This window comes from Varanus komodoensis, unplaced genomic scaffold, assembly GCF_004798865.1.
Source record: "Varanus komodoensis strain SLA01 unplaced genomic scaffold, ASM479886v1 scaffold1, whole genome shotgun sequence".
NCBI classification, from domain to species: domain Eukaryota; kingdom Metazoa; phylum Chordata; class Lepidosauria; order Squamata; family Varanidae; genus Varanus; species Varanus komodoensis.
The window spans coordinates 87,905,930-87,931,195 of record NW_025335268.1 but is presented as its reverse complement, the minus strand read 5'-3'; the positions used below and the strand labels follow the sequence as shown (position 1 = coordinate 87,931,195).

Genomic DNA, 25,266 nt, shown 5'->3' with positions numbered 1-25,266 from the left:
TATGTTGAAAGAGCTTGCACTTACTGGGGCAAGGGATGATGTCCTCTTTTTTCTCTTTGCTTTAAGAGATGGTTATGAATCCTTTCCTCATAACAATAGCATAGGATAAAATACTCAACCTCCAAAGAAAAATGCTAAAAATGCTGATAAAAATGTACCTGAGAAGGGTCAATGAGTTTGTCTTTGTTCACGAAAGATATAAATAGATGTCTGAGAGACTCACAAAGCGTATTTCTTGTGCCACGTCCAATTGCAACAATCATGTTTTTAAGCATGGAGGAAGTTCCCTATCCTCCACATCCAGATATTGCCATTTAAGCTGTGGTAATGGCATTTTCCAACAAAATAAGAAAATACAAAGTGCCAGGCTGGACCAGCCCAGAGCCTTTGTAGTGTAGTGCATAGGACAAGCCGGTCACCCATGGGCAAGGCTAAAGGAAGCCCTCAAACATGGGCCATGAGCACACTAGTCCTCTCCTGGTGCTGCCTTTCAGCAATGAAAGCAGCATCTAGTGGCTGAAGCCAGGGACTCATAGTAGCTGTTCTTAAAGCCATCTGCATTGGTGGCTTTCATAGTATTTTGCAATTTAGCTTTATTTGCTCTTTTGTCTCCCCTGAACCATTCAACTTCTCATAGTAATGAGAGGGGGGGCCCAGAATCCCACTTCTGGCACTATGAGGGAAGAAGTAAACCTTTTCACTATTGACTTCCCCCACTTCTGTTCCGCCCTCCCCTCACACGTCAACTTCCTCAACTAACTATTTTCATAACTGTGGGAACGATGTCTCTCCATTTATGCTGCTGACTGCATCATATCTAGAGACGGAGAGCAGAAGGGGCAGTGAGACTACTGGACCGAACATTTTAGTTTGTAGTCTCTGTTATTTGCTAGTAACTCAGATCATTGCTTCTCATAATAGTATATAAATTCTGTGATCAACTATATTGTTGTTGTTATGGCAAACATGGTGGCACTATCTCCCGAGTACAATAGCAATGAAACTGATTGAGATGGAATTGTTGTGAGCCATCCAGAGACACAGAGTGATGGATGGCCTAGAAATATCTCAAATAAAATCAAATAAATAAATAAATTGAACTGATTGAGATCTCAATCAGATGAAACTGATTGAAATATATGGCTGACATAACTGACCACATTGCTTTGCACTGATATTCTGCCTTACACAAAAGAAGACACATCCTAAAGCCTGGGGGGAGGTGGGGAGGAACACACAAGCCCAGAGGATAGCAAACCAAGATCCAACTTCATCACTTAGCAATTATGCACTATTTATCATGGAAGGGCTTTTTCTTCCTGACAGCTGCACCTTTTGCACACTTACAAACCCAGGGACAAGTTTCTCTCAGCAGAGCAACAGAATATAGGCTGTTGAGTGCCAGACAGAACCAGCCTGAATGCTGAAATGAATGTGGCAGGGTCACCTAAGTAATGTTTGCTCATCCTTGTTTACCAAGGGATCAAAAGGACCTGAGTTTCCCAAACAGGTTTCCCAAACAAGCCAAGAAAAGTCTCCTTGCTGGTTCATCACAAGTATTCCATGACCGGTCAATCTCATTGGTAATGTAAGCCATTTCACATTTTAGAATCCTGCTGTGTCTTCTGGACCAATAAAAATTATTATAAAATATATTACTAAATAAAAGCATTCAAAGTTTAATGTTAAAACCACCTCACTCCTTCAAATACTACATTTTCATCAGAAAAATACAGTTTCTAACTATTATTTAATGTTAATAACAGTCACAGAAAGCACATATTACAAAAGGGATCAATGCTTGTGTGCCATCATAGACACTACAAATTTATCTGACATGCTAGTAAGCACTGGAATCACTTTCATCAGAGTTGTGAAATGTTATTTTAAGTTGGGGTGTGTATATATAGATGTGGGTATAAAGGAAAATAGAGATCAGTGTGAGAGGAATACAAAAAACACAGACCATTGCATTTAAATGCCGGGTACCTGAAAAATAGGTAGAGAGGCCATTCACAATGCAGTATTGATCCTGGCACTGTTCTGCATAGTACAAAGTTTCATCATCTGATCAGATGGAACTTCTATGGCCTTTTTGAGGTTATTTGGTCTTTGCAAAGATTGTACATATGCACAATATAAAGCGACCTCTACGCATACCCATCAACCACTTTGGAGAGAGAGAAGGAGCATCAGCAGATGATTCTAGACCCATCAAAGTCATTCTTCAAGAGTTTAAACAATAGAGAACAACTTTTCAACTTCAGAAGACCAGAGAAATGCTTCTCACAGTCCAGCTAAGCAGTGCCATGTAGATAGCCCTAGCTGGGTGATGTTGTCCATGTAAAGCTAGGCTGCAGATGCAATCCCCCGTGTGAGGCAACATGAAGCTCAGATACCAATGACAGTGCTTCTGGCAGGGAAGGAAGAGTCAGTACACATGAAGAAGCTCAGAGTTTCAGTTTTGTCAAAGGGCAACCCATGCAGCTCTGAGATTTGCTAAGCACAGAACCTCTGTTGTAGTCTTTTTTCCCAGAGAGGATAAATGGTAAAAAGTATTGCTCAGCAGACCTTTATGATACATGCCCTTTCAAGTGGATTTGTCTGCTTGCCCCTTTGAAATGCCATGTGGTTTCTGAACCTGAAAATGATGATTAGCTAAAAATCATCTCCAGTATGGTAAGAGTCCATATAGGATGTCCAAAGTGTTCTTCAGGCAGCTCTATCCCAACTTGCTAAAATGACATAAGGGTCACGTTCCTAATGTCTGGTGAGCATCAAGAGGTGTTGGCACCAAAGGTACATCTGGGAAAACATGTTGTTCTGGTGGCATTTGGTACCTGACCCTTTTCCAGAACCTGCTATTTGCAGAGTAAGCACTTCTCTTTTTGAGGTCCCCTTTCCATGTGATGGCTCCCTGCTTCTGTTTGATATACCTGATGGATTCTGGCATGTTGCTGTAGTCTTTGATCTTATCGATCTCGATCAGGATCACTTTCATCCCATCGGGTATGAGGGCATGGTACACAGCTATGTGCTGTTCTTCTGAGCTTGGCAGTCCTGGGGCTAAGATAATTATCAGCCGTCTGCTTTGCTTTATGGTTTCATCGACAACACTGACTAGAGCTGAAAATCATGAGGTATAAAAGCAGCATGAAATGTTAGCTTCCATATGTAAATGGTTTAATTTTCAAGACATGCACACATTCTTAACAATGCAAGATTTTTTCTTAAGGGGTTGGGAAAAACCAAGCATCTAGATATACGATATTCGTGCTAAAAGAAACTGAAACATGTCTTTAACCTGGTACAGATTGAAACAGACTGTAATCTGATTCTCCTTTCCTAAATAGGAGTACTAGAGAATTAGACCTTTTTTTCTAAGTAGAGAATGCATTCAATGAAGTAGAGAATGCATTCAATGAAGAATGCATCCAGAGTAGAGAATGCATTCAATGAAAGATTGCACCCTAAAGTCCCCTTTTTGCAGACAAAAAGGAAACCAGAAGTATGAGCTTTTTTTTTCTGTTCCCTAATTTTTTTTCCTAAGAGTTTCCTAAAATTTCTCTAAAAGTTTTTTCTGTCCTAAACTTTTTATTTTTAAAAACCTCTAAGACTGTGTTACCATTTTTAATGCATGGTTTGTTTTGAAAATGTGAATTTCTGCTCAACATAGGGAACTTCAATGGGGGAAAGTGTGCGCTTTTAATGTGTATGGAACTGCACACTTCTCCCATTCAAATGAAAAGGAAAACAGGCCACAGAGGAGGATGGGCGCAAGGTAAGCTGTTGCAATCCAGTTGCCTCACTCTGATAGCAGCAGGAGCTGCATCAGCATTTTGTTATTTAACTATCTTCATTGCTAGTACACAAAGTCTCTGAGCATGCACCATCAATGATAGGTGATGCATGAGCCTCATGTATCAAGACTGAGCCCTGTCTACGGTTCATTACCCAACGCTTCGCTTATGAACCCTTCGGTCTGCCTGCTCTGAAGGAGAGGCTCTGCTGAAGTGAGTGCATTGACTCTTCTCCCTCTGCATCCCCAACTGGGCCTCATGCCCACTTTGGCACCTAACCACCAGGTCAAAGCCCATCAGGGCCCTCTGTTGAAGGAACTGGCCATTTCAGTATCCTTCCATCCTGCCAGCATCCTGTGGGTGGTACTTCCACACTTTGCCCAGACTCAGGTTACTCTGAGACCATCTCCATTTCCACATCCCATTCTGGAGGCAGAAACTCTTCAGCTTTTCCAGGGGAGAGTTGCTGTGGATGCTTCAGCGACCTTGTGCTAACCTTTTTTGTCGCAACCCCTGACTGGTCCCAAGATCTTGAGGCTCATCTTGAGGCGGGACCATTTGACAAACCAGCTCCCCCTTCAGCCTCAGAATCTGAATCCTCATGAGAACCAACACTGAGTGTTTCAAGCAAACACATCTGAGCTTTGACAGGACGTGCACACATGACATCAGCCAAGTAAAGTAGAGCCTGGAAAATCTTACTGAGGTCAAAGATCCCTGGCTTTCCCATCCCAACTTATGTCCAGAGGTCATGCATTTTATAAATCCTTTCATCCATGCAATAGTCCTAGTGGCAGTCGGGCTGCATTTTTTTCACAACTGTGGCATGGGGGAAATGGCCCCATTCCCCCCTCTAATTGCATTGAATGAGTTCATATCTCCAGTACAATGAACTCCACCCTAGAGTCACAAAGGAACTGGCAGAAGAACTCTGAGAACCACTGCCTATTCTCTTTGAGAAATCATGTAGGACAGGGAAAGGGCCAGATGCCTGCAGAAGGGCTAATTTTGTCCCTGTCTTCAAGAAAGGAGAGGAGGAGGAGAATTGGGAACTACAGACATCAATCCATGGGAAAATTCTGGAGAAAAAGAAATCATTCTGAAAACACCTTGAAAACAATGCAGTGATTTCTGGAAGCTCAAACAGATTTCTCAAGAAACTGCCAAGAATCTGATTGGCTAATTTCTCTAATGGACTGTGGGTATGCCTTGACTTGCTGTCTTAACTTCAGCAAAGCTTTTGACAAAGTGCCTCATGATTCCCTGATTAGCAAACTAGTCAAAGTGGGCTGGATGGAACAACTATCAGGTGGGGCCACAGGTGGCTACAGAATCGGACTCAAAGAGCGCTCATCAATGGCACCTTCTCAAGCTGGGGAGAGGTAACAAGTGGGGCACCACTGTCCTGAGCCCAGTGCTCTTTAACGTCTTCATTAATGACTTGGATGAGGAAGTGCAGGGAACTACTATCAGATTTTCAGATGACCCAAAACCGGGTGGGGTAGCTAATAGCCAGGAAGACAGAAACAAGATTCAAGTAAATCTTGATAGGTTGGAGAGCTGGGCTGAAAATAGCAGAATGAAATTCCATAGGGGCACATGCCATGTTCTGCACCTAAGAAAAAGAAGCCGAATGCATAGTTACAAAATGGGGAATACTTGGCTGCTCAATATTGCAAGCGAGAAGCTCTTGGAATCCTTGTAGAGCACAAACTGAATATGAATCAATGAAGTGATACGGCTGCAAAAAGGACAAATGCTATTTTAGGCTGCATTACTAGAAGTATCACTTCCAAGTCATGCAAAGTCCTAGTTCCCCTTCACTCGGCACTGCTGAGGCCTCATCTGGAGTACTGTGTCCAGTTGTGGACACCACAGCCCATATACTTAGCTTCCAATCTGGGCTCACTCACCAGGTTGGAGTAGAAGTATCTGCAACAACTGAATGAGAAGAGAGGGAGATCAGGGTATACTCTCTTCACCTGCATGCCCCTCCCCAAACCTTTCATAGGTCTATATGTCAGATACATAGTAAGCATTGCTTGCTGGCATGCTTATTATTACCATTAGACCAACCACAGCCATTGACTATCCAAAATATTTAAACCTATGGATAGTTTAAGGCAAAAATTGGATGACAAAGCATAGAGACCCAAATGCAGTATATTTTATGTCATTCAAATCTTCCTTGTTTAAGTTCTGGAAGTTGAGCTTCATGGAAAGGTTTGCACAACCTGCTGAGGGGTTGATTTGCTTTGGACAGGGACACAGGGGTATAGTTCTATCTGGCATTGAAAGGTTTTGATTTTAATTCTGCTCTCTGCTTTTTACATTTTTATTTATGGAATAAATAAAGTGTTCAATTGCTTATAGAGTGTTCAATAGCTTTAGGTGGTTTACCAATTAACCTGCTTTAATTCCTAAATTTTCTTCTGCCTATTCAAACTGTCTTATTACGCAATTGTATGGACAATTAGTTCCCACCACTGTAATAACACTGACAATGTGATGTTTTTTCTCCTGTTTTAATTTGTTAATCATCACAGTTTCTCACTACCATATTGTTTCATATGTTTTAATATGTGTGCTGCCTTGGGGGCAAAAGGTGACCAATAAATACTTTTGTCAAGGAACGAAGGAAGGAAGGAAGGGAGGGAGGGAGGGAGTCAGTAAGGGATGGAGAAAGGTTGGTTGGTTTACAAATAGCTTCACACCAATCTTATCAATAAAACTAAGACCAAACAATATTTTAAAAATAATAATTGGGGGAAAAGTTGCATTTTACCTTTTCCTGGAATATCATCCCTGCCAAGTATAAACAGATTATACCCACACTGTTTCTCCAAAACCTCAGGAAGCACTTTCAGGGCAAAGCAGTCTTGGGTGTCAGTCTTTGGATACAATACGTACGCATCATAGATCTTCCCATCTGAAACTGAACACCACAAACTTGGTAATTCACCAAGTTGAACAAATTCACAAAGTTGAACAAATTCACAAAGTTGAACAAATTCACAAAGTTGTTTTATTTCAGCTACCTATTGCCAGCAGTTAGAATAACATGTGCATCACATATGCAACAATGTTTTATGGGGTGACCCTAATTGGCCAAATGTTCTTATGTTACAGGAGCTGCAGGATACAATGCCCCCACACAGTTCCTGCAATGTTTGAGCTCAGGGGAAAGGTTTATGTCTGATTATACCCAGGTTCAACACTGTCAACTCCTAGAAGTGGAAGAGAGAAATGATCATATTACAATCAAGAGAAAGATTGTAAAGATTTTTAAAGTAGAATGAATAAAGTGAGTTTTAGTATCAATTTAAACAAGGAAAATACCAGAGGGAGTTCAGCAAGAGTCGTATTACCCAAAAAGCAATCTCAGAAGCAAAACCTGTTATCTTTCTTTCTGCATTTGTAAGTTTCACCTTTGTCAACAACATTAAAGTGAATCTTTATGTTACATACTCTTTCACTGTTCATAATGTAATCACAGAAAATGCTTCTAATGTGCTTACAACACCATGCCACATTTTATTAATCTTGGTAATCTTCTTCAATAAAGCCCTGAATATATTTAATTTACTTAATAATTATTAAATTATTTTATTTTAATAAAATATTTAATACCAAGGTATCTAGAACGCAACTGGTACAGGTTCAAGGTTAAACAGGATCAAACTAACCAATGTTAGATTCCCCATTTCATATGATAACACAGCATAAGATATCATTTGCTTTTCTGTGAAAACTGTAAACTTATGGGAAATATACACATGTAAGAAAACAGTTTAACAACCAAATCACACTGTTTTGGATCAATATTTTTGAAGTAGTTGGTGCAGAAATGTTGCAAGTTGTAAAGGCTTCTGTAGTAAATATTTGTAGAAAGAAGTAACATTTCCTGTAACATTATAATTGGCCCCAAATCTCAACAGTTTGCTACTTTCCTGTAAAAATGATGCCATTATCTGCAAAAATTTATGCTTCCACAGATCTTTCACTAGATATGTATTTGTTGAGGCATGCTTTATCATATTTTCTGGCACTGGATATAAATACAGCAGTGTTTGCTTTTCACAGATTCTTAAAGTAAACCATGCAATATTACCTTTTTTGTGAAGGAAAGGATGGCATGACTTTCGATACCAAAGCACAAGTTCGATCTTGAATAAGATGCAGATGAATATAGGAACAAGTATTAGCAACACCAATGCAGCAAGTCCTGCGAGATTTTTTCCTGCATCCGAAAATAAAAAAGGACATTGGAAATGAAGTCTTCAAGACACATCAGAGAAACAAATGTGTTGTGAATGTGTTGTGTCTCCCTGGGGAAATCTGCTTGACCTGCCCAGCAAAAGAAAAGAGAAATAAAAGGCATGGATACAGCAGAATGGATGGCACCAGATTCTGCACGCAAACTAAAAAGAAACTCTGCCATGGACCCACAAGGAAATACTTCCATAGAAGTTCTAAGAGTTATTTTTAATTTGCTTTCCACCCATTTTAAAATTTGACTTTACTTGGCATGTAGATGCAAGGTAGCAATGTTCCTTGTGCTTTTTGCAACATTATCCCCAGTGCAAGAATTTCCTTTACATACAGCATGGGAGATTCTTCTTCTGCTCTGGAAATGCATTTGAAATGTACCCAAGTTTTAAGGGTACATTTTCTTCCTTTCAGGAAAGCAGACACAGAAAGATTTTGCTATGATTTCTCAAGGCAGCATACACTGCCATTAGTTCAGGAGAGCATCTTTTTGTTAACATGCTTGCTCATTTTTTAATGAAGTATTGTGAATGAAAACCAAACATATTCTAATGAAAACCAAACATATTCTAAACATTTACTACCATATATAGGTAGTAAAAAAAAAAAAAAAAAAGTATGGCAACTCTTGTTGTTGCAAATTATCCATATATTAGAAAGGACTCACAGTAATCAATTGGGTTTACTTCCAAGGGAAATATATAGAGGATATGGATCTCTATGCCCATTCCACATTAGTGTATACAATAATATTTCAGACTTTAAGCATCCTGCAGTGTCTTAATTCCTTTGCATATCTGTCTTTCCATATTTATTTATCTTTTCCACAGCTATACATTTGCACTACTAAAAATTAGAAGACATACTTGGGCGTCGTATTCTGATGTATGCAGCAACTTCACCAGCCTGGCAAACAAACAAGCGGCCATAATCTTCATTTTTCAACTTTGTAATATTCAAAGACACTATAAAAATCTGTGCTCCATCAACAGAAAACTCTTGTCTGTATCAAAAAGTAGCAAAGTACTCAATGAAAATATGCACAAAATCATGGATATTGTTTAGGGCAAAGGAATATTGGGTACAAACATCTCATCCTACACTTAAACAAGGTACTGGATATACTTGGCTATATCATCTGGTCTTCAGTCTTCAGATGTCCTTTATGACCACCTTCAAAGAAGTAGTTCCCATGTGAAATTTGTAGTGGAGCAGGACTATCCCACTGAGTGGGCATGATATAGAAAGACTGAATTTTCTCAAGCAGTGATGCCTTAGCCTCTCCAACTTTTATACACTGAAAGTGTGTAATGAACCATCCTCAAACTCAACTGTCTGTACAATCCATTAGAGCTCAAGTTATGTTATTGCACAATCTGAAATCTGGAGTGAGTAGATGAAAGTTTACACATAAGATTGAGTTTCTCTCCTTAAGGCATGCTTTGCCATATACTCTGAAAGCACAACTTTCCTTAAGATATCTCTTGTGCAGACAATTTTATCTATTTCAGGGTTTTGAATATTAATTGGTGAGTAGAAAGAAAACAAAATGTCTTACTATCATATATGGAATTATTTGCAAATCACCCATACAATATTCCCAAAGACCTCTACACTGTATGAGAAGATCAGTAAATGGTAGGCAAGGTTTCAGGAAGCTGATTGGCTGTTACTGATTTCCCCTGATAGAACCTTAGATTTACCCACAATAAACTGAAAGCCTATAGGAGATATAGAATATATGAAAAAGCAAGAAAATGAAATACTGTTCTGTAGAAAACAATACACCAAGGTAGCTGGTACCTTCATTTTCCTGTAGAAACTACCAAAACTGAGCTGAATTCTCCTTCTCTAGATTTGTCTTAACAACCATGGTTTTAGTATTCATTGGATTGGGGGGGGGGGGGGGGAGGAAATCAAATCCTGCTTGGTTAACTTACATGCTAAAATATGTATACTTACTGGATTCCTTCTTCAATTCTACCTTTAAACAAAACATCAACTAGAGTTTTATTGACTCTCCAGGATATAGAAATGAATGTGTCTTTATAACTTGATACATTGCACCATGTAAATACGTTGGATCCTAAAAAATTGGTACCAGAAAATAGCCATCAGAAGTATTTATTAAACTATAATTGTACAATATAATGAAAACATATTTTAACAAAAGACTTGTAAACTAACTTGAGCATGCATTTTCTCCATTATGTAACAGGCAGTTGGATCCTATGAGTACTTACTCAGGAATGAGTCCCAGCGTGTTAAATGAGGTTTATTCCCTAGTCAGTATATTTTGAATTGCAGTGCTAGACTTGCTTCTGATGTACTTAGATGTCAGAGTGGACAGAACTAGCAGATCTATGTAGATTTACAATAAAACAATGAGGATTTCTGAATCCCAGTAGTTTAATAATGTGTAAAAATCAAAGTTAAAAAAGATCTTATGCAAAAAGTTAGCCTTTTACTAACCCCCTTTCTACTAGTTTCATCTGTGAAAATTAAGGATGTGCTCATTGCCTTTGACTAGGCTTACTTCTGGATGAAAGGCTCTTAGAATGAGCAAATAGAAGACAGTCCACAGCTATTCCAGGTTGTCTTAAGAGATTCTCCACAGTATGAAAAAAAATGGAAAAAAAGCAGTGGGAAGCATGGGATATTTATGAATGGATGGCATCCAAGGGTTGCTTCCAGATAACCTACTGTTAGTGTTACCCATGAAAATATGTTGTTGTTGCTGTTAGTTGAGAAGTCATGTCTGACCCATCGTGACCCCATGGACAACATTCCTCCAGGCCTTCCTGTCCTCCACCATCCCCCGGAGTCCACGCAAGCTCACACCAACGGCTTCAGTGACTCCATCCAGCCACCTCATCCTCTGCCGTCCCCTTCTTCTTTTGCCATCTACTGTTCCCAGCATTAGGCTTTTCTCCAGGGAGTCCTTCCTTCTCATTAGGTGGCCAAAGCATTTGAGTTTCATCTTCAGGATATGGCCTTCTAAAGAGCAGTCAGGGTTGATCTCCTTGATTCATGGATCTTACATTCCAGGTTCCTATGGAGTATAGATCTTTACAGCATCGGACTCTCCTTTCACCACCAGATACATCTGCAACTGAGTGTCCTTTTGGCTTTGACCCAGTCACCTCATTCTTTCTGGCACTACTAGTACTAGCCCTCTGCTCTTCCCCAGTAGCACATTGGACACCTTCCGACCTGAGCGGCTCATCTTCCGGCATCATATCTTTTTGCCTTTTGGTCTGTCCATGGAGTTTTCATGGCAAAGATACTGGAGTGGGTTGCCATTTCCTTCTCCAGTGGATCACATTTTGTCAGAGCTCTCTGCTATGACCTGTCCGTCTTGGGTGACCCTGCATGGCAGAGCTCATAGCTTCATTGAGCTACACAAGCCCCTTCGCCACGACAAGGCAGGGATCTATGAAAATATACTTTCCATCATTTTCACTTTTATTGCAACCAAAAAAGAGAGGAAAAATACTGGGCCAACACAGGAGAACTGCAGATGGAAGACAACATTCTAGATTATCGTGATCATCAGAGGCCTTGTAATGTGTACACCTCCTCAGTTCTAGGGTTGGATGCTTGTCAGCACTAGCCCCTTGTGGGGTATCCTGCTTTAGATAGGCAGTTAATGTTTTGTTCCATTAAGTTTCAGTTTCTTATAAAGTTTGGTTGCAAAAGTGAAAAGTGTGCAACCGAAAGGATCAGCAGCAATTCCAAACTTAAAAGGGGGCTTCTTCCACTTTAATATCCATGCTGGCTGCCTTCTATTGTCAACCCTTAGAAAAGAGGAACAGAAAAGGAATGTCTTCTGTTCTCAGTGCGGATAGGTGAGTGATGAGCAAAACATGTACAATCCCCTTACTAGAACTAACATACTACTTGCAAATTAAGATAGAGAATTGCCAAAGGCCGCACAAAAGAGCTATCAAAAATGATAAAGTAACCAAAGACTTACCAAGTTCTGCTTCAATTGTATTGTTTCTGGGGTATAGAATCTCAGTTCGCTTTCTCTCTTTTTTCCCTAACAGTAAAAGAAAGTGGGAATGTGTTTAAAGAAGATCATACATACTGTATATGTGTATACAAAGAAAAGCAATTGGGTCAACAAACTGCCACAGTACTTTAGATCAGTGGTTAGCAATATAAATGATAGCATTACTGTTAGGGATTAACAGTGGCCAAAGTACTGTTGTCTTCTCAGATGGTGAGGTGTCTAAGACCAACCTCCAAGTTCAAGATAGGGACAAGATCTGAACTGGGGACTTCCTGGTTTTCATTACTATCAGTTAGCCTGGATTCAACACATTTATGTAAGTCTAATTTCCACAGCTAGTTGCATTGATTTTGAATGTGAGAGTAAGCAATGCTAGCAGATTTATCCATCCAGATCCAAGTCTTAGAGTGCTTTGCTTTTCAAGTCTGACTCTCTATCCCTGTGTAACCATAGCCCTATCCTATTCCAGCTTTCTGACCCTGAACAGGACAAGAGCACTCCAGCTCCACTTCTCCCACTCATGGCATGCATTGCCCTTTACTTATGAAGGGCAGCAACTGGATCAAGAGGCTCTCTGGGCGATTCAGCTTCCTGGGTCACATGGGGAGGCTCCACAAATGCAGGAGCCCGGCTGCTTCAGGCTGCCACCTTCCATGAGTAGGAGGTGATGAACAAGATGAGGGAGAAGAGTTGGGTGAGGTTGGAGCAGTCTTTTTCCTTGCTGGTTCTCACTGGTTCACACTTATTTGAAGCACCTGAATAAGGCTGATATTCATGCTTAATTAGGTCTGCAACCTCTTTCTTTTGATGGACTCTTGCCTTTAGCAGCTATGAGACAGGCATTGTGATATTCTCCATCCCAGGAAAAGCTGTACCTAGTGAATTTGACTAGGACAGATGGATGAGAATTTTGCTTTGGTACATTTTTACTTTTAAAAAGTATGAAAATTAATAAATTTATTCAAGTTCCAGATGGAAAGAATGTAAGATTTTTAAAAAAATCAAACACAGAAGAATGTAAAATTGACAAATTCATCCATTCCTAGTGCCACTGAACTCACTGGGACTTCTGAATAGACATATGCAAAATTGCACTGTTAGCCTTCCCCTTCCACTACCTTTGAACAATTTCTCATAAGAGCGCAAAAAGACAGTTATGCAACCAGCGTTACCTCCAATACTATACTGACACAAAGCCATTAGCTTTGTGAAAATCTGTTTCCAGCATCTGTTTACAAAGTAGTCTCAAAATAAGTAGCATTCACAATTGCAAAGGCGTAAAAATAATTTTCATTTCAGTTCACATAATTCCTAAAATGATACAGTAAGATAGATCCAACAGCTAAGACCAGCTTTTCCCTTTTGAGTTAGATTAGGTATAATATGGCCACTTGCTTTGACTATGAAAGTTATACAAACAATAGGAATATTTTGTTCATATATGTAATTCAATATTCATATTAGCCATAATCTTCCTGCTGGGGAAATACTGCTAGTATGCACACCAGATATTATCAGCTGTGAGTTCCCATTTCACCATTCTGGTCCTGACAATGGGACAAGAACTATGGCCCAGTAATTCCTACAGATGAAGATCCTCCTGGACCTCAGGTCAGATAGTCCTGCCTGGGCAAATGTAAGAAAGGCTGAAGAGATCTACCTTAACCCCAGCTGGATTCTGTGGGATAAGCAGGTAGACGTCTGGTCTACTAAGGGAGGAAGTAAAAAAGAAGTCAAAGAATGGACATTTGGTCCACTTGCAGAAGAAGCTCTCCACCGCCACTTGTGTTTTCCCTGACACATCAGCAGAGGTGACCCCTGGCATTTTATTAGCTAAGCAAGCAGTGCTCTGCCAACTTTACCAGGTGTTCAAGGCTGGCCAAGTTATTTTGGTATAGTAGCCTTATTTTTGCTAAGTACTCTCGGTAGGCCATGTTATTTGACCCAAAAAAATCCACTACCATCTGTCCCTAGAAATAAAATTCAGTAAGAATGCATGGGGTTTGTTTATGACATCCACAATCAGCTACCTCCTTCTGCTAAACTGATAGTTCTCCATAGCAGAAGTAATATCCAGATTTATATCCCCTTTTCACAAATGTATTGCTATTGCAGGCATAAAATTAAATGGTATAAAACCAACAGTAAATATAACCATCAAAACAATGCAATACAAATAAATTACCATAAAAACTATGCACTGTATTATGTGCTACAAACCACAGCTGGCTGGGACACACTTCAGGGAAAGCCTGGCAGCTTTCTGGTAGCCAGTATGTTTATTTTAGCAAGGGTGCAGCTTGCTGTGAAAAGAAGGGGCCACACCACCCTATTCTGCACCAGATGTGGCTTCTGGCCCAAGCCAGCACATTGCAATAATCCAATCCTGAGGTTATTCATACCTGCACCACTGTAACTAAACTATCACAGTCCAGGAATGGCTGGAGTTGGTACATGAAGCTAAGACAGTAAGGCTTAGAAGTCCCCTGAACCTCAAGTGACAAAGATAAATCCAGAAATATTCCCAAAGTATGCACTTGTTATTTCAAGGGAAGCACAATCCACCCAAAACAAGCAAGTGACCCAGTTACTCAGGCCTGTGACCTACTGCCCCGCCCATGTTCCTTGTGTCTTGCCCGGACTCCAGCTCAGTGTTTTGGCCCACACAGATCTCAGCACTGGGGCTAAGGCAGCGCTCCACAGCATGCCAGGGGTTCAAGCTGCATTCCCTAACACCACTCTTTCAGAATGGTCCTGTAGGTAGAAATAGAACCACTTAAGTACAGTGGCCCCAGCATCAAGTCCACAAAACCAATCTGAAAGGCACAATGGCTCAGTGGTATCAAAAGACTAAGAGGAGCAAGCCTGGCTTTTCCCTCTCTTAATGAAGGTCATCCAGCTGGAAGACCAAGGATAATTCAGTTCCAAATCAGGCTTGGCACCAGTTAATGTGTCTAGTTATTCAGTCTCACCCAAGAATGCCTGCAATTTCACCCATGACCCTATCAATCTCCTTACTGCAAAAGTGGCATGTTCTCAGCTGGGCTGCAGGAGTCATACATCCCAGGGTGGCTTTTCAGGGACCGCATTAGCACCTCCTTCAAGCAACAGCCACCAATCCTTCCGTGTGGCATTAACCAAAACTGGACCCAGAGAGACACGCCATGAGGGACAGATCAGGAGGGCCCATGCTTGGCTGCCTGACTGCAGGGACACTGTCCATGCCCTCAGGAGACATTAACTGAATCTGATTGTGGACGACTTTATCAATCACACCAGTTGCCTTAGCAAGCTGGCCTTCACTTTCCTCAGGAGGTAATCTTGACTACCCTGTGCTGGTGCCTTATAAAAGAACAATAGCCAGAATTGCGTTTTAAGGACTTGAAGAAAACATTTAGTCTTATTCTGCCAGGAGCATCAGGAGTGCCTTAACCCTACAGGGCAGGGCATTCAAATGGTGAATCCCTTACCACAGGAAAAAAATACATACATACCAGATCACAGAATGATGGAATAGTAGAGTTGGAAAGGGCCATGAAGGCCATTGGGTCCAACCCCCTGCTGGACCAATTTACACCATCCCACTCAGATATCCAGCTGCACGTCAGTGTTGCTACCTCAGGTAGTCTGTCTTGGGAAAACATGGTGCTTGCAGACCTTCTGTTCACTGAGGCATCTCCATGCTTTGCTCACTCACTTTTGAGCAAAGCATCTACATTATGTCATCACTAAACCACTATGCTCCAGAGTTCTTCCCTATCCATCTTGATTTGGCTGCAGAAAACCTGGCTTTTTTAAAACTCAAACAGAACAATAGTACACTTTCTGCAAATATAGATAGCTTACCACTACTGTTATGTATTTTTCATGTAATGTGTTTCTTTATGAATGCAGCAACACAGGAATGTATTTTTAAGGTATGGTTGGAGGCACTCAGGCTCAGATCCAAAAGACTCCAGAGAAAAAAAACTGGTACTTGATTTGCCTCACATTCATTTCCAAGTGACTGTGTTTTTTCAGTTCAAAAGAGGAGTTTAAATCACATATGCAGAAAAGGAAACTGAAGATAAATCACTTACAAAGTTTCTTCAAGCTTGCACAATTTCAGCTGCTGGCCATACTGACTTCCTGCCAGGAATAACATTTTGCTTCTCATTCTTAATATACCTCACCCCAAGTGCCTAATTTGCTTATGATGTCTATTCCAGTGACTGATCGATCACTGCACCCATGCCGCAACCCATTCATTCCTGCCCATTTCCATCATTGCTGTATTTGCCCTCCGGCTTCCCATAACTACTGTTTTCAGGAGAAATTCCCATGCTGTTTGCTATGTCTTTGCACTTGCTGACCACAGTGCGGTCAAGTCTCCTGTCCCTGAACTCTCACTAGTTTCTCTCCTGTAACTTCCCAGATCTCAGTGGCATCATGAGAATTTCTACCAACCACTCAGTTATTGCTGTTCCATAACCAAGCCTTTCTAGTCCATTTTTAAAGCTGCCATTATTCTCTCTCTCTCTCTCTCTCTCTCTCTCTCTCTCTCTCTCTCTCTCTCTCTCTCTCTCTGTGTGTGTGTGTGTGTGTGTGTGTGTGTGTGTGTGTGTAAGACAGGCATGTATACTTTTCTGGGAGTATTGCACTTCTACTTCTGTCCAGAGCACCTCTATCCGTACATTGGTGAGATGTCAATAGATACAAACCTATATCACCACAGTTTCAAAATATGCCATTTTTTAGTAGATTTTAAAACAAAACAATCCTCCCCCCCCCCCCGGCTCTCTCTCACACACTCATTCAGTGCCATTTAAGAAGTCATGTTCAATTTAACCCAAGAATTTTGATTAAACAGTTTAACTTTTTTTAAAGATGTTGATAATTGTACAACAGTGTTTCCATTAATTTAATACATGGTAAAAAGGGGTTAAAGAAATGCCATTGCCCAACTGAAATAATTTCATTGTCTGCATAAAAGTATGTCACTGTCACTGGTGAGAGTGTGACACAGTGGAATGTATGCACATAAAATGCACTATCTATCCCCCACAAAATGCGCCACCTACAATAATTTGTGCTCTGCACTAACAAATGAAGTGGGAAGCATTGCCCAGAGAAAATAGGTACAAAACAAGCTTTGTCACTGAATTAGAAAACAAAAACACTTACCTTTAACAGTCACCAAAATGCTCTTTGAAAAGTTGTATTTATTCCCCAGATAAGTGTATTGTCCTTTACACTGGTATTTTCCTTTATCCTCTTCTCTCACGTTACGTATTATAAGCACTTCTTTCACGAAGAGGAATCGTTCTCCTTGTACTGGCATGCATCCCTTCATGCAACCCATTAGAGCATTTTTAAAATTAAGCACAAAACTTACAGATTACACTCCATAAAGCTGTAACATGCTAGCTGTAGACATCTGCTTACCCTAGACAGTTCCCAGTAACCCTTCAACAAGAACAGTCTACACGATCTATCAGTTTTGCACAGTGTCCAAAGTGACTATGATGCTACACATAGCATAAAGAGATAATCCTATATAGCATTGAAAATATATGCCCAGAGCTTTTATTTATGAAACAATCTGGCTGGAGATTTTCTGAAAAGTATTACTGCTGGAACTCAGTTCATACAATGTAGCATCGATCATGCGTGCCAAGCCATCATGATGCCTTTGGGCCACTTCCTGCACGGCAGCTTGTTAAAGACAAGAATCCACTCTGACAACACATGGCTTGTGGTTGGAACTGATGGCTTGTGGTTGGAACTGATGCACCCACAAAGGGTACATCGTCTGAATCCTGGCAAGCCAATTGTGGATGCAGGGGTGCAGTGAGCAAGCCACTTGGTAACAGTGGCAACCCTCCCCGCCCCCACTGGATGCTCTTGCCAATCTCATCTGGACACCCCAATAGCAGCTGCCCCACTGATTCCAAAACAGCAAGATGGGGAAGGTGTCATCAGCTCAAGTTTTCCTCTCCCCCCTGCCTTTCCCCTTGTTCCCAATCCCCACACCCAGGAAGGGCTTTTCTCAGTATTAAAACTCCCCGTGTGCCCTAATGGCACACTGGAAGGACTGCCACTGGCTCACCGTCTCAACGATAAAGAAATGTCTTAGCAATTTTTAAAATTTATTCTAGTCCAATTTGTGTGGATGTGGATCCAAAATGGGAATCCTTACCCACTCAATGTCCCGGAAGGTATCTGTGCAGCAGCAGTGGCAAGCAGGATTGTGTCTTACTTTATGCTCTGGACAGCCACCGAAAGGCAAGCCACCAAGAAAAGAGAAGCCATGGGTCAGTAGATCATCCCGTTTGTAGAGAGAGTTTCTAATTTTTTTGGCTGCGCCTGATTCTTTCAGCATCCAGCATCTTTCCCACCTTTTCCCAAAACTGAGCAGAAAATCTGCTCATACACAGGGTAGGTCAACTTTAGACAACTCACCTATTATCTATTTCAAGCAAAGAGGCATCTACATGATTTATTAGTCTGTGCAGGTAAAAGGTTAAGGTTTCCCCATGACATAAAAGTCCAGTCATGCCTGACTCTAGGGGGCGGTGCTCATCTCTGTTTCCTAGCCGAGGGGGCCAGAGCTTGTCTGCAGACAGTCTCCGTGGTCATGTGGCCAGCATGACTAAACACCAAAGTGCACGGAACGCTGTTACCTGCCCACCAAAGTGGCACCTTTTTATCTACTTTCATTTGCATGCTTTCGAACTGCAAGGTTGGCAGGAGCTGGAACAAAGCACAGGAGCTCACCCCGTCTGCGGATTCGAACTGTCGACCTTTCAATCAACCACCCCAGCAGCTCAGCAATTTAAACCACTGTACCACCCACAGCCCCTTGTGCAGGTACATGCATGTATATGGTCTACACAAGACTGCCTTGCATACTTTATTTTGTACCCAGCTCTGAAAAACTTGGATATCATATTTGCATTCCATCCCTCATGCAAGTTACTCTGAGCGATATACTTGAAATGCAACTCCCAGACAAAAAAAGTGGTTAGCAGATAATTAACATTTGCAAAAAGGTACATTAAAAATGTGTCCATCAGAAGCATGTGCACAAAGCATTTTTAGCAGTGGGAAATGAGCTTCACATTCTAAAGAAGCATGCAACTCAATTGCACATTTGGAAAAATACAGAAGGATAAAAGATAAAAGCAAAGGTTGCAATTCAGTATGGACAGAAGGCAGAAAGAATTCTGGGACTGTTTTCAGAGAATTTCAGCAAGCTCAGGTTTTGCTGATTCACAAATCCCTAAGCGGCAGTAAGCCACAGTTGCAGATCTTCAATAACTACAGTTATTGGACCATAGCCATGCCTCATGCTCAAAGCAAGAAAGCAGTTCCCCATTGCATCAAAACTGGGCCTTAAAGAGTTGTGGAAGAGATCACAGCTCAGTGGCTTATGCAAGGCCCCAAATTTAAGCCCTGGTACCTCCCATTAAGAGGACTGGGTAGCAGATGATGAAAAAGACAGCTGTGTGAGAACCATCAGACCTAGATGCAGTAACTGTCCTACTTGGTATAAGTTTGCTTCTTACTTTATTAAGTATTGAAGAGAGGAAAACCTTTAAACTTCAGAGTTCTGTTCAGTCTGGAAAAGAAATCCTTAAACCAGGAAAACATGATCCATTCCAGCAAGGGTTCCTTACAATTATGGAAGGGTGCACCTGGCATTCCAATGCTTTCCAAAAATCACATACATTTGTGTGCCAGAGGTTGCTACCCCCTTGCAAATAAACATGTTTTCGTATTATAAGAGATACACAACACTGGAAACCCAATAGTCCCTAACCTAGTAACAAAATATATAGCATTAGCCACAAAAGAAAGAGTCCTTGTAAAATAGGTACCTTATACCAATGAATGGAAAAATTAGCCATCCCTTCTCTGAAATTATCCATATGATAACACACAATCTTTGAAGTTGATGAAAACGGGATCTCTTGCTCATCGTAGAATTTCTCATTAAAACAAAGGCCAGCACTTTTATTGAAAACTGATATTTGGACAATGCTTTTGTAACAGCTTGTGGAATTCCTGTCACTAAACATAAAAAGTTCCACTGTTAATTTCTTCCAATTTTCCCCCCACATTAAGTATATCTTTAATATAAGCTTCCACCACCTCAATGGATTTTTGAGAACTTTTTAAGAAAACAAAGCTGTCCTTTTCTCAGTTGGTTTTTCCTCTAATTCTTAAGAAGTTATTAGCAATAGGATGAGGAGCTACAATAAGAGATCAACTGGAATGAAGAAGCAGTGACAAATATGCTTCAGATAAATACATGGCCAAATAAATGTATGGCCCATGAGAGTCTACAAATCATTACCTAGAAGTAAGATCCAACTAAATTAACAGTACTTATGTCTGACTGGTATTCTTATTTATTCCTTATTTTTAAATGTATAGACTGCTGAATAATCCAACAAGGCTCCCTAAGCAGTGTACAACAATACAATATAAGACCAAAAATTGCTCCTAGTAATAATTTTTAAAGTACTTTACTTCTGAGAAAGTGCACTTGGATCAAAATGCTGAAGCAGTAAAACTGGGGGGTGGGGGGAATTGTGTCATTCACATTTTCAAAACAAAGCTCCCTCCCCCACCCAAAGGCAGTACAAATTTAGAAAAATGCAAGTCCTGACCGTGCAAAACATTCATAGGCTCCAGAATCTTGATATACGACAGGAAAAAACCAAAGCAAATTATCACGTTGATGAATTCTTGAAGATGGTTCTTCCAATATAGGTGTTTTGTTTCCCTTTATATACCAGGTGAACCTATAGTTTATACGTTCCTGATAAGATAGTCTATAGAAAGGGCAATCAAGCCCAACCGGCTGCCCATCTTCAACCTCTTTCAGGTACACATTGTTTTCCTGAACAATACATTTCTCTGTAGGAAGGAAAAAATGACATAGATGTGACAAAAGAAAAGTAGTTATATGTTTATAGAAGAAATGTGGCTGTCGGAGAAAACAAAGTCAGCTACTTCACATATCCATCCATGGGTCTTACCGCATGCAGACATGTTGGGAATCGCCTTGCACCTCAGTGGCATGTCATATACACACCAATATGTGAATTTCACATTTTACTGGTAGCCATGACCACAGGCAAATTGGGGAGGAGTCAATACAGCAAAAATGTCAACAATTTGTAAGCTTTTTCTGCCAGTATCTAAGCTTTGCTGTTGTTCGGTCACAAAGTCATGCCCGACTCTTCATGACCCCATGGACAACATTCCTCCAGGTTTTCTTGTCTTCCACCATCCCCCCGGAATACACCCAAGCCCACACCCACCACCCCAGAGACCCCATCCAGCCACCTCATCCTCTGCTGTCCCCTTCTCCTTTTGCTTTCAATCATTCCCAGCATCAGGGTCTTTTCCAATGAGTCCTTCCTTCTCATTAGGTGGCCAAAATATTTGAGCTTCAGCTTCAGTACCTGACTTTCTAAAGAGCAGTCAGGGTTGATTTCCTTTAGGATTGATTGATTTGATCTCTTTGCAGTCTCTCAGGAGTCTCCTCCAGCACCACAATTCCAAACCATCAGTTCTTTGGCATTCAGCCTTCCTTATGGTCCCTCTCTCTCAGCCATACATTGCAACTAGGAAAACCATAGTTTTGACTATACAAACTTTTGTTGGCAATTAGACTTGGGAAGAAATGACCCAATAGTTAGTGCTTGGAGAACAGGGTATGGGGCAGAGAAGGAATGCTTTGGGCAACCCTGATAGGCCAAACTGGGATACCAAGAAGGGCAGATTTGGCCTGAGGTTCAGTGGCTTTGATCCTGTGACACATTAACTTTAAATATTTCATGGAAGGAAAATTTCCCAACAGATTCTTCCATCAATTGATCCATGTACTTCACCACACACTAGCCAGGAAGTTTTCCTCCCAAAACCTTCTAGAAAGGCTTTTTGGATATTGCAGACATCTACAGTTCTCAGAGAAAGAACTATGATATGAAAATTACCTTCTGTAAAATTCCTGAAGTCAAGTAGACTAGCTAAGACAAATCAAACACTAATTACTCTCCACACCCAAATTTCAATGAGAGCTTAAACATTGCATGAATAACAAAATTCCACTATTCCCTTTTTGGTGTGTGTGCTCCCTTCCCTCAGAGTTCTAGCTTTTAAGCACCCTCATAGTACCCAAATTTTCTCAGCAACCATCAAGGCCAGAAAATCAAAGAATTACAATAAATTATGGTTAATGCATGTTTTTATTAAGATACTATCAGATTTATTTATATGGTTTTATTTATATAGACCAATACCTCCACATCCTGCTTTGTCCCATAATTAGTCTCAACACATAATAAGAACAGCTAGCACAGACTGAGCCCTATTAGGGATATACCAGGAAAATCAGTCATTGATCAAATAATATCAACTTTCCCAGAAATTTGTGCCTAGTGACTGGGAAGGCATTCCAAGAAGCAGGTGTTCCCTTTGACCTTGACTTTTAAAACAACAAGCTGGATTACCACTTCATAGGCACTAGGGAAAAAATGCAACTTGGTGCACATGACCTCTGAGACAACAATTACTCTCTTCCCACACATGCTGCACAAGTTGGAAACACAGCAAAAGAACAGATGAAAGGTGAGAGAGATGGTAGTGCATATCAAGACAAAAGTTAACAATAAAAGTGCAAACCTGGTGCTTACAAGCCATTAAAAATAGTATTTCTCAGCCACGCCTCTCAAATTTTGCCTGCTTTGATCTTAAACCTTAAAGTAATAAAATATCATGCCAACTGTTGCATATGGAGAGTTGATAAGCACATAATATCTCAGGGATCGGCATTTAAATTGATAACATATTGCCTGTTCAACTATGACACAAATGAAATGCACATAAGGTAACCTAATTCTCAGTCTCCCAATATGCATTCCACATTATTTCTTGGGAAGTCTTTTTTTTAAGTATGTTTACCCATACCCAGCACGTACGGAGCATAATTCCATATCAGAAGTATCAGAAACATTGAAAAGTGAGAGTTCATAATTAAAGCATTTGAGCAGCTAATTTAAAAAGCTCCTCCCCATTGCTATTGCTTAGACTTTCACTTCTTTAAATATTTGGAAGTATGCCACATGTTATCTTAGCACCCACCTGATCTGAACATATAGAAGAATGATAGTATAACAGGATAGAAAAGTCCTGAAACAGCCATGTTTTGCTATGAAAAAGAGAGAGAAAACAAGGCTCAGTAATGCTCACCCATTTCAATGTTATGCTTAACTTAAATATAACTTTTAAAAATTATTCCATGCTTGTAAATATCAAAGAGACATTTCTTCTTTGTTGATTTTGTTGAAAAGGGTACAGTAAAATCTTAGAATGACTTGAAGAACATACAATAGAAAATACATCAGTGGAGATTTCCCCTCCACTGGTGGAGTGGTTCAGAGTATGGGACTGAGCACAGGCACTCCGCCATGGAGCTCACTGGCTAACTTTGGGCCAGTCAGACTCTCAGACCAACCTACCTCACAGGGTTGTTGTTGTGGGGATAAGAATGAGAGGAGGAGAATAATTGTGTAAGCTACCTTGAATTCCTTGGAAGGAAAAAAAGCAAGATATAGCTGTAATAAATAAACAAACATATACATAAGCTTTATACACACCCCTCCCAAGGGACTTTTGGAAGGAGAACATCTGGGTTGAAAAGTTTAAACCTCTCCTACCTTCACATCTGGATTGCAACTATGCATACATACTTCAAAGTTTTAAAAAGCTCTCTTGAAATTTAGACAATCACAGATACAAATTAAGTTAATCTAGCAATTCAACAAATAATAAACAATAATGCAGCATATGTATCTATATCTAAAACTATTGTAACTATATAATATCAATGATAAACAACTCTCTGAAATGTTTGTTTCTAAAAGTCTGAAATATTATTTCTAGTCCTGTGTTCCTAGCTTCTAAACAACAAAAATTGACAGTCCTTTAACAGTACAAACCTCTGCATATCTACTCTTAAATATGTCCTGCTGAGATAAATGCAATTTACTGTCTAGGCAGTGAACATAAGACTGCAGCCTAAAATACTGTATCGTTAGCCAAGATAATAATACAAGATTTATCTGTACCAGCTTTTAAGATAAAGACCACAACTACATTCAATGGCAGAGTAAAAAGTCACATTAACAATGCAATCCTATATAGTGAGCTACATTAAATTCATTGCACCTACTTAAAAATAAGTGTGCATAGGATTGCATGCTAAGTAGCTCATATCTAAACACATAGTTCACTGCACTTAAGTTCTCTGATTCAGATTTCTCATTCACAAGTCAGCATTAAGATTTTAAAGTAAAAAATAAATCCCACAAACCTGAGATTCAACAGAAGGAATCACTATCCCAATTCAAACACTAGCTTTTCATGATGAAACACCAAAGTCTTCTTTCTGGAGAATTTCAACCCCAAGTTGTCTTATCCACTGTAATCCTGTAACTGCAATCCTTCATTGGAGGGGAAAAAAGAGCATGCAATTTATATTGAAATCGCTCAGTATAACAAGGTTGAAAATTTCACCATACAACTAAAATGGAACTGTAAAAAAATCAATGAATATATTTAGCGCCCCAGGAGCAATTAGATCTACATATAGCTGCAATATATTGCTTTTTAAAGCTCTCCTAAAGAGGAAAGGACAGCTCCTAGCACAGTACATTTTGATTTTGCATACCTCTATAAAACCTGCATTTGGCATTGTGGAACAATGTGTGCTCATTTTAGGACCTGTGGAAGGCGCTGCATTGCTCAGGACACCTGAACCTCTCAGAGCATCGTTCTCCTACCAAAGGAAATTACCAAAATTCAGCCTATGAAACAAATGGAAAATTACAGGCAGGTAGCTGTGTGGCAAGAGCTTTTTTTCTTTGGAGTCAAGCAGGTTCTACTGGTTTATAGGCAAGGCAGTCCTCTCACTTCAAAACTCACAGAAAAGCTCTGGGGAATAAGAAGCACGTGCTCTGTGGGGAATTGGAGCATTCCCAGCATTGGTGGGGGTGTGGCAGGGAGAGGCCTTGGACACCTGCAGAGAGACCTGCTAGGTGTGTTGGCAGTAGGGACAGGGCTGCATACAGGTAATGCTACCTGCATGGCACAGCTGGATCAAAACTTGCCATTAAAAGTTGAAAGGCT

The 25,266-nt window shown here is 40.4% G+C and overlaps 1 protein-coding gene across 1 annotated transcript; it reads right to left on the bottom strand.

The window, feature by feature from the left end:
* Window positions 1–401: 401 nt before the first annotated feature.
* LOC123025408 (interleukin-1 receptor-like 2) lies at window positions 402–24,879 on the bottom strand. Its single transcript, XM_044434087.1, has 12 exons — window positions 24,809–24,879; window positions 24,452–24,581; window positions 23,221–23,287; window positions 20,739–20,988; window positions 19,944–20,136; window positions 17,248–17,410; window positions 12,046–12,111; window positions 10,032–10,155; window positions 8,936–9,072; window positions 7,912–8,040; window positions 6,586–6,735; window positions 402–3,126 (listed from the first exon to the last, which is right to left on the bottom strand). The coding sequence occupies exons 3-12, from the start codon at window positions 23,279–23,281 to the stop codon at window positions 2,753–2,755; spliced, it is 1,647 nt and encodes a 548-aa protein (XP_044290022.1). The 5' UTR covers window positions 23,282–23,287; window positions 24,452–24,581; window positions 24,809–24,879; the 3' UTR covers window positions 402–2,752.
* Window positions 24,880–25,266: the final 387 nt, after the last annotated feature.

Excerpts from the sequence above, each read along its gene's own strand:
- LOC123025408 (XM_044434087.1), bottom strand. The coding sequence starts at position 23,281 with ATGGCTGTTTCAGGACTTTTCTATCCTGTTATACTATCATTCTTCTAT. Across the intron at positions 20,989-23,220 it reads CTTCTATATGTTCAGATCAG|AGAAATGTATTGTTCAGGAA; the intron begins GTGGGTGCTAAG and ends TCCTTCCTACAG. Across the intron at positions 6,736-7,911 it reads TCCTTTCCTTCACAAAAAAG|TTTCAGATGGGAAGATCTAT; the intron begins GTAATATTGCAT and ends TGTGGTGTTCAG.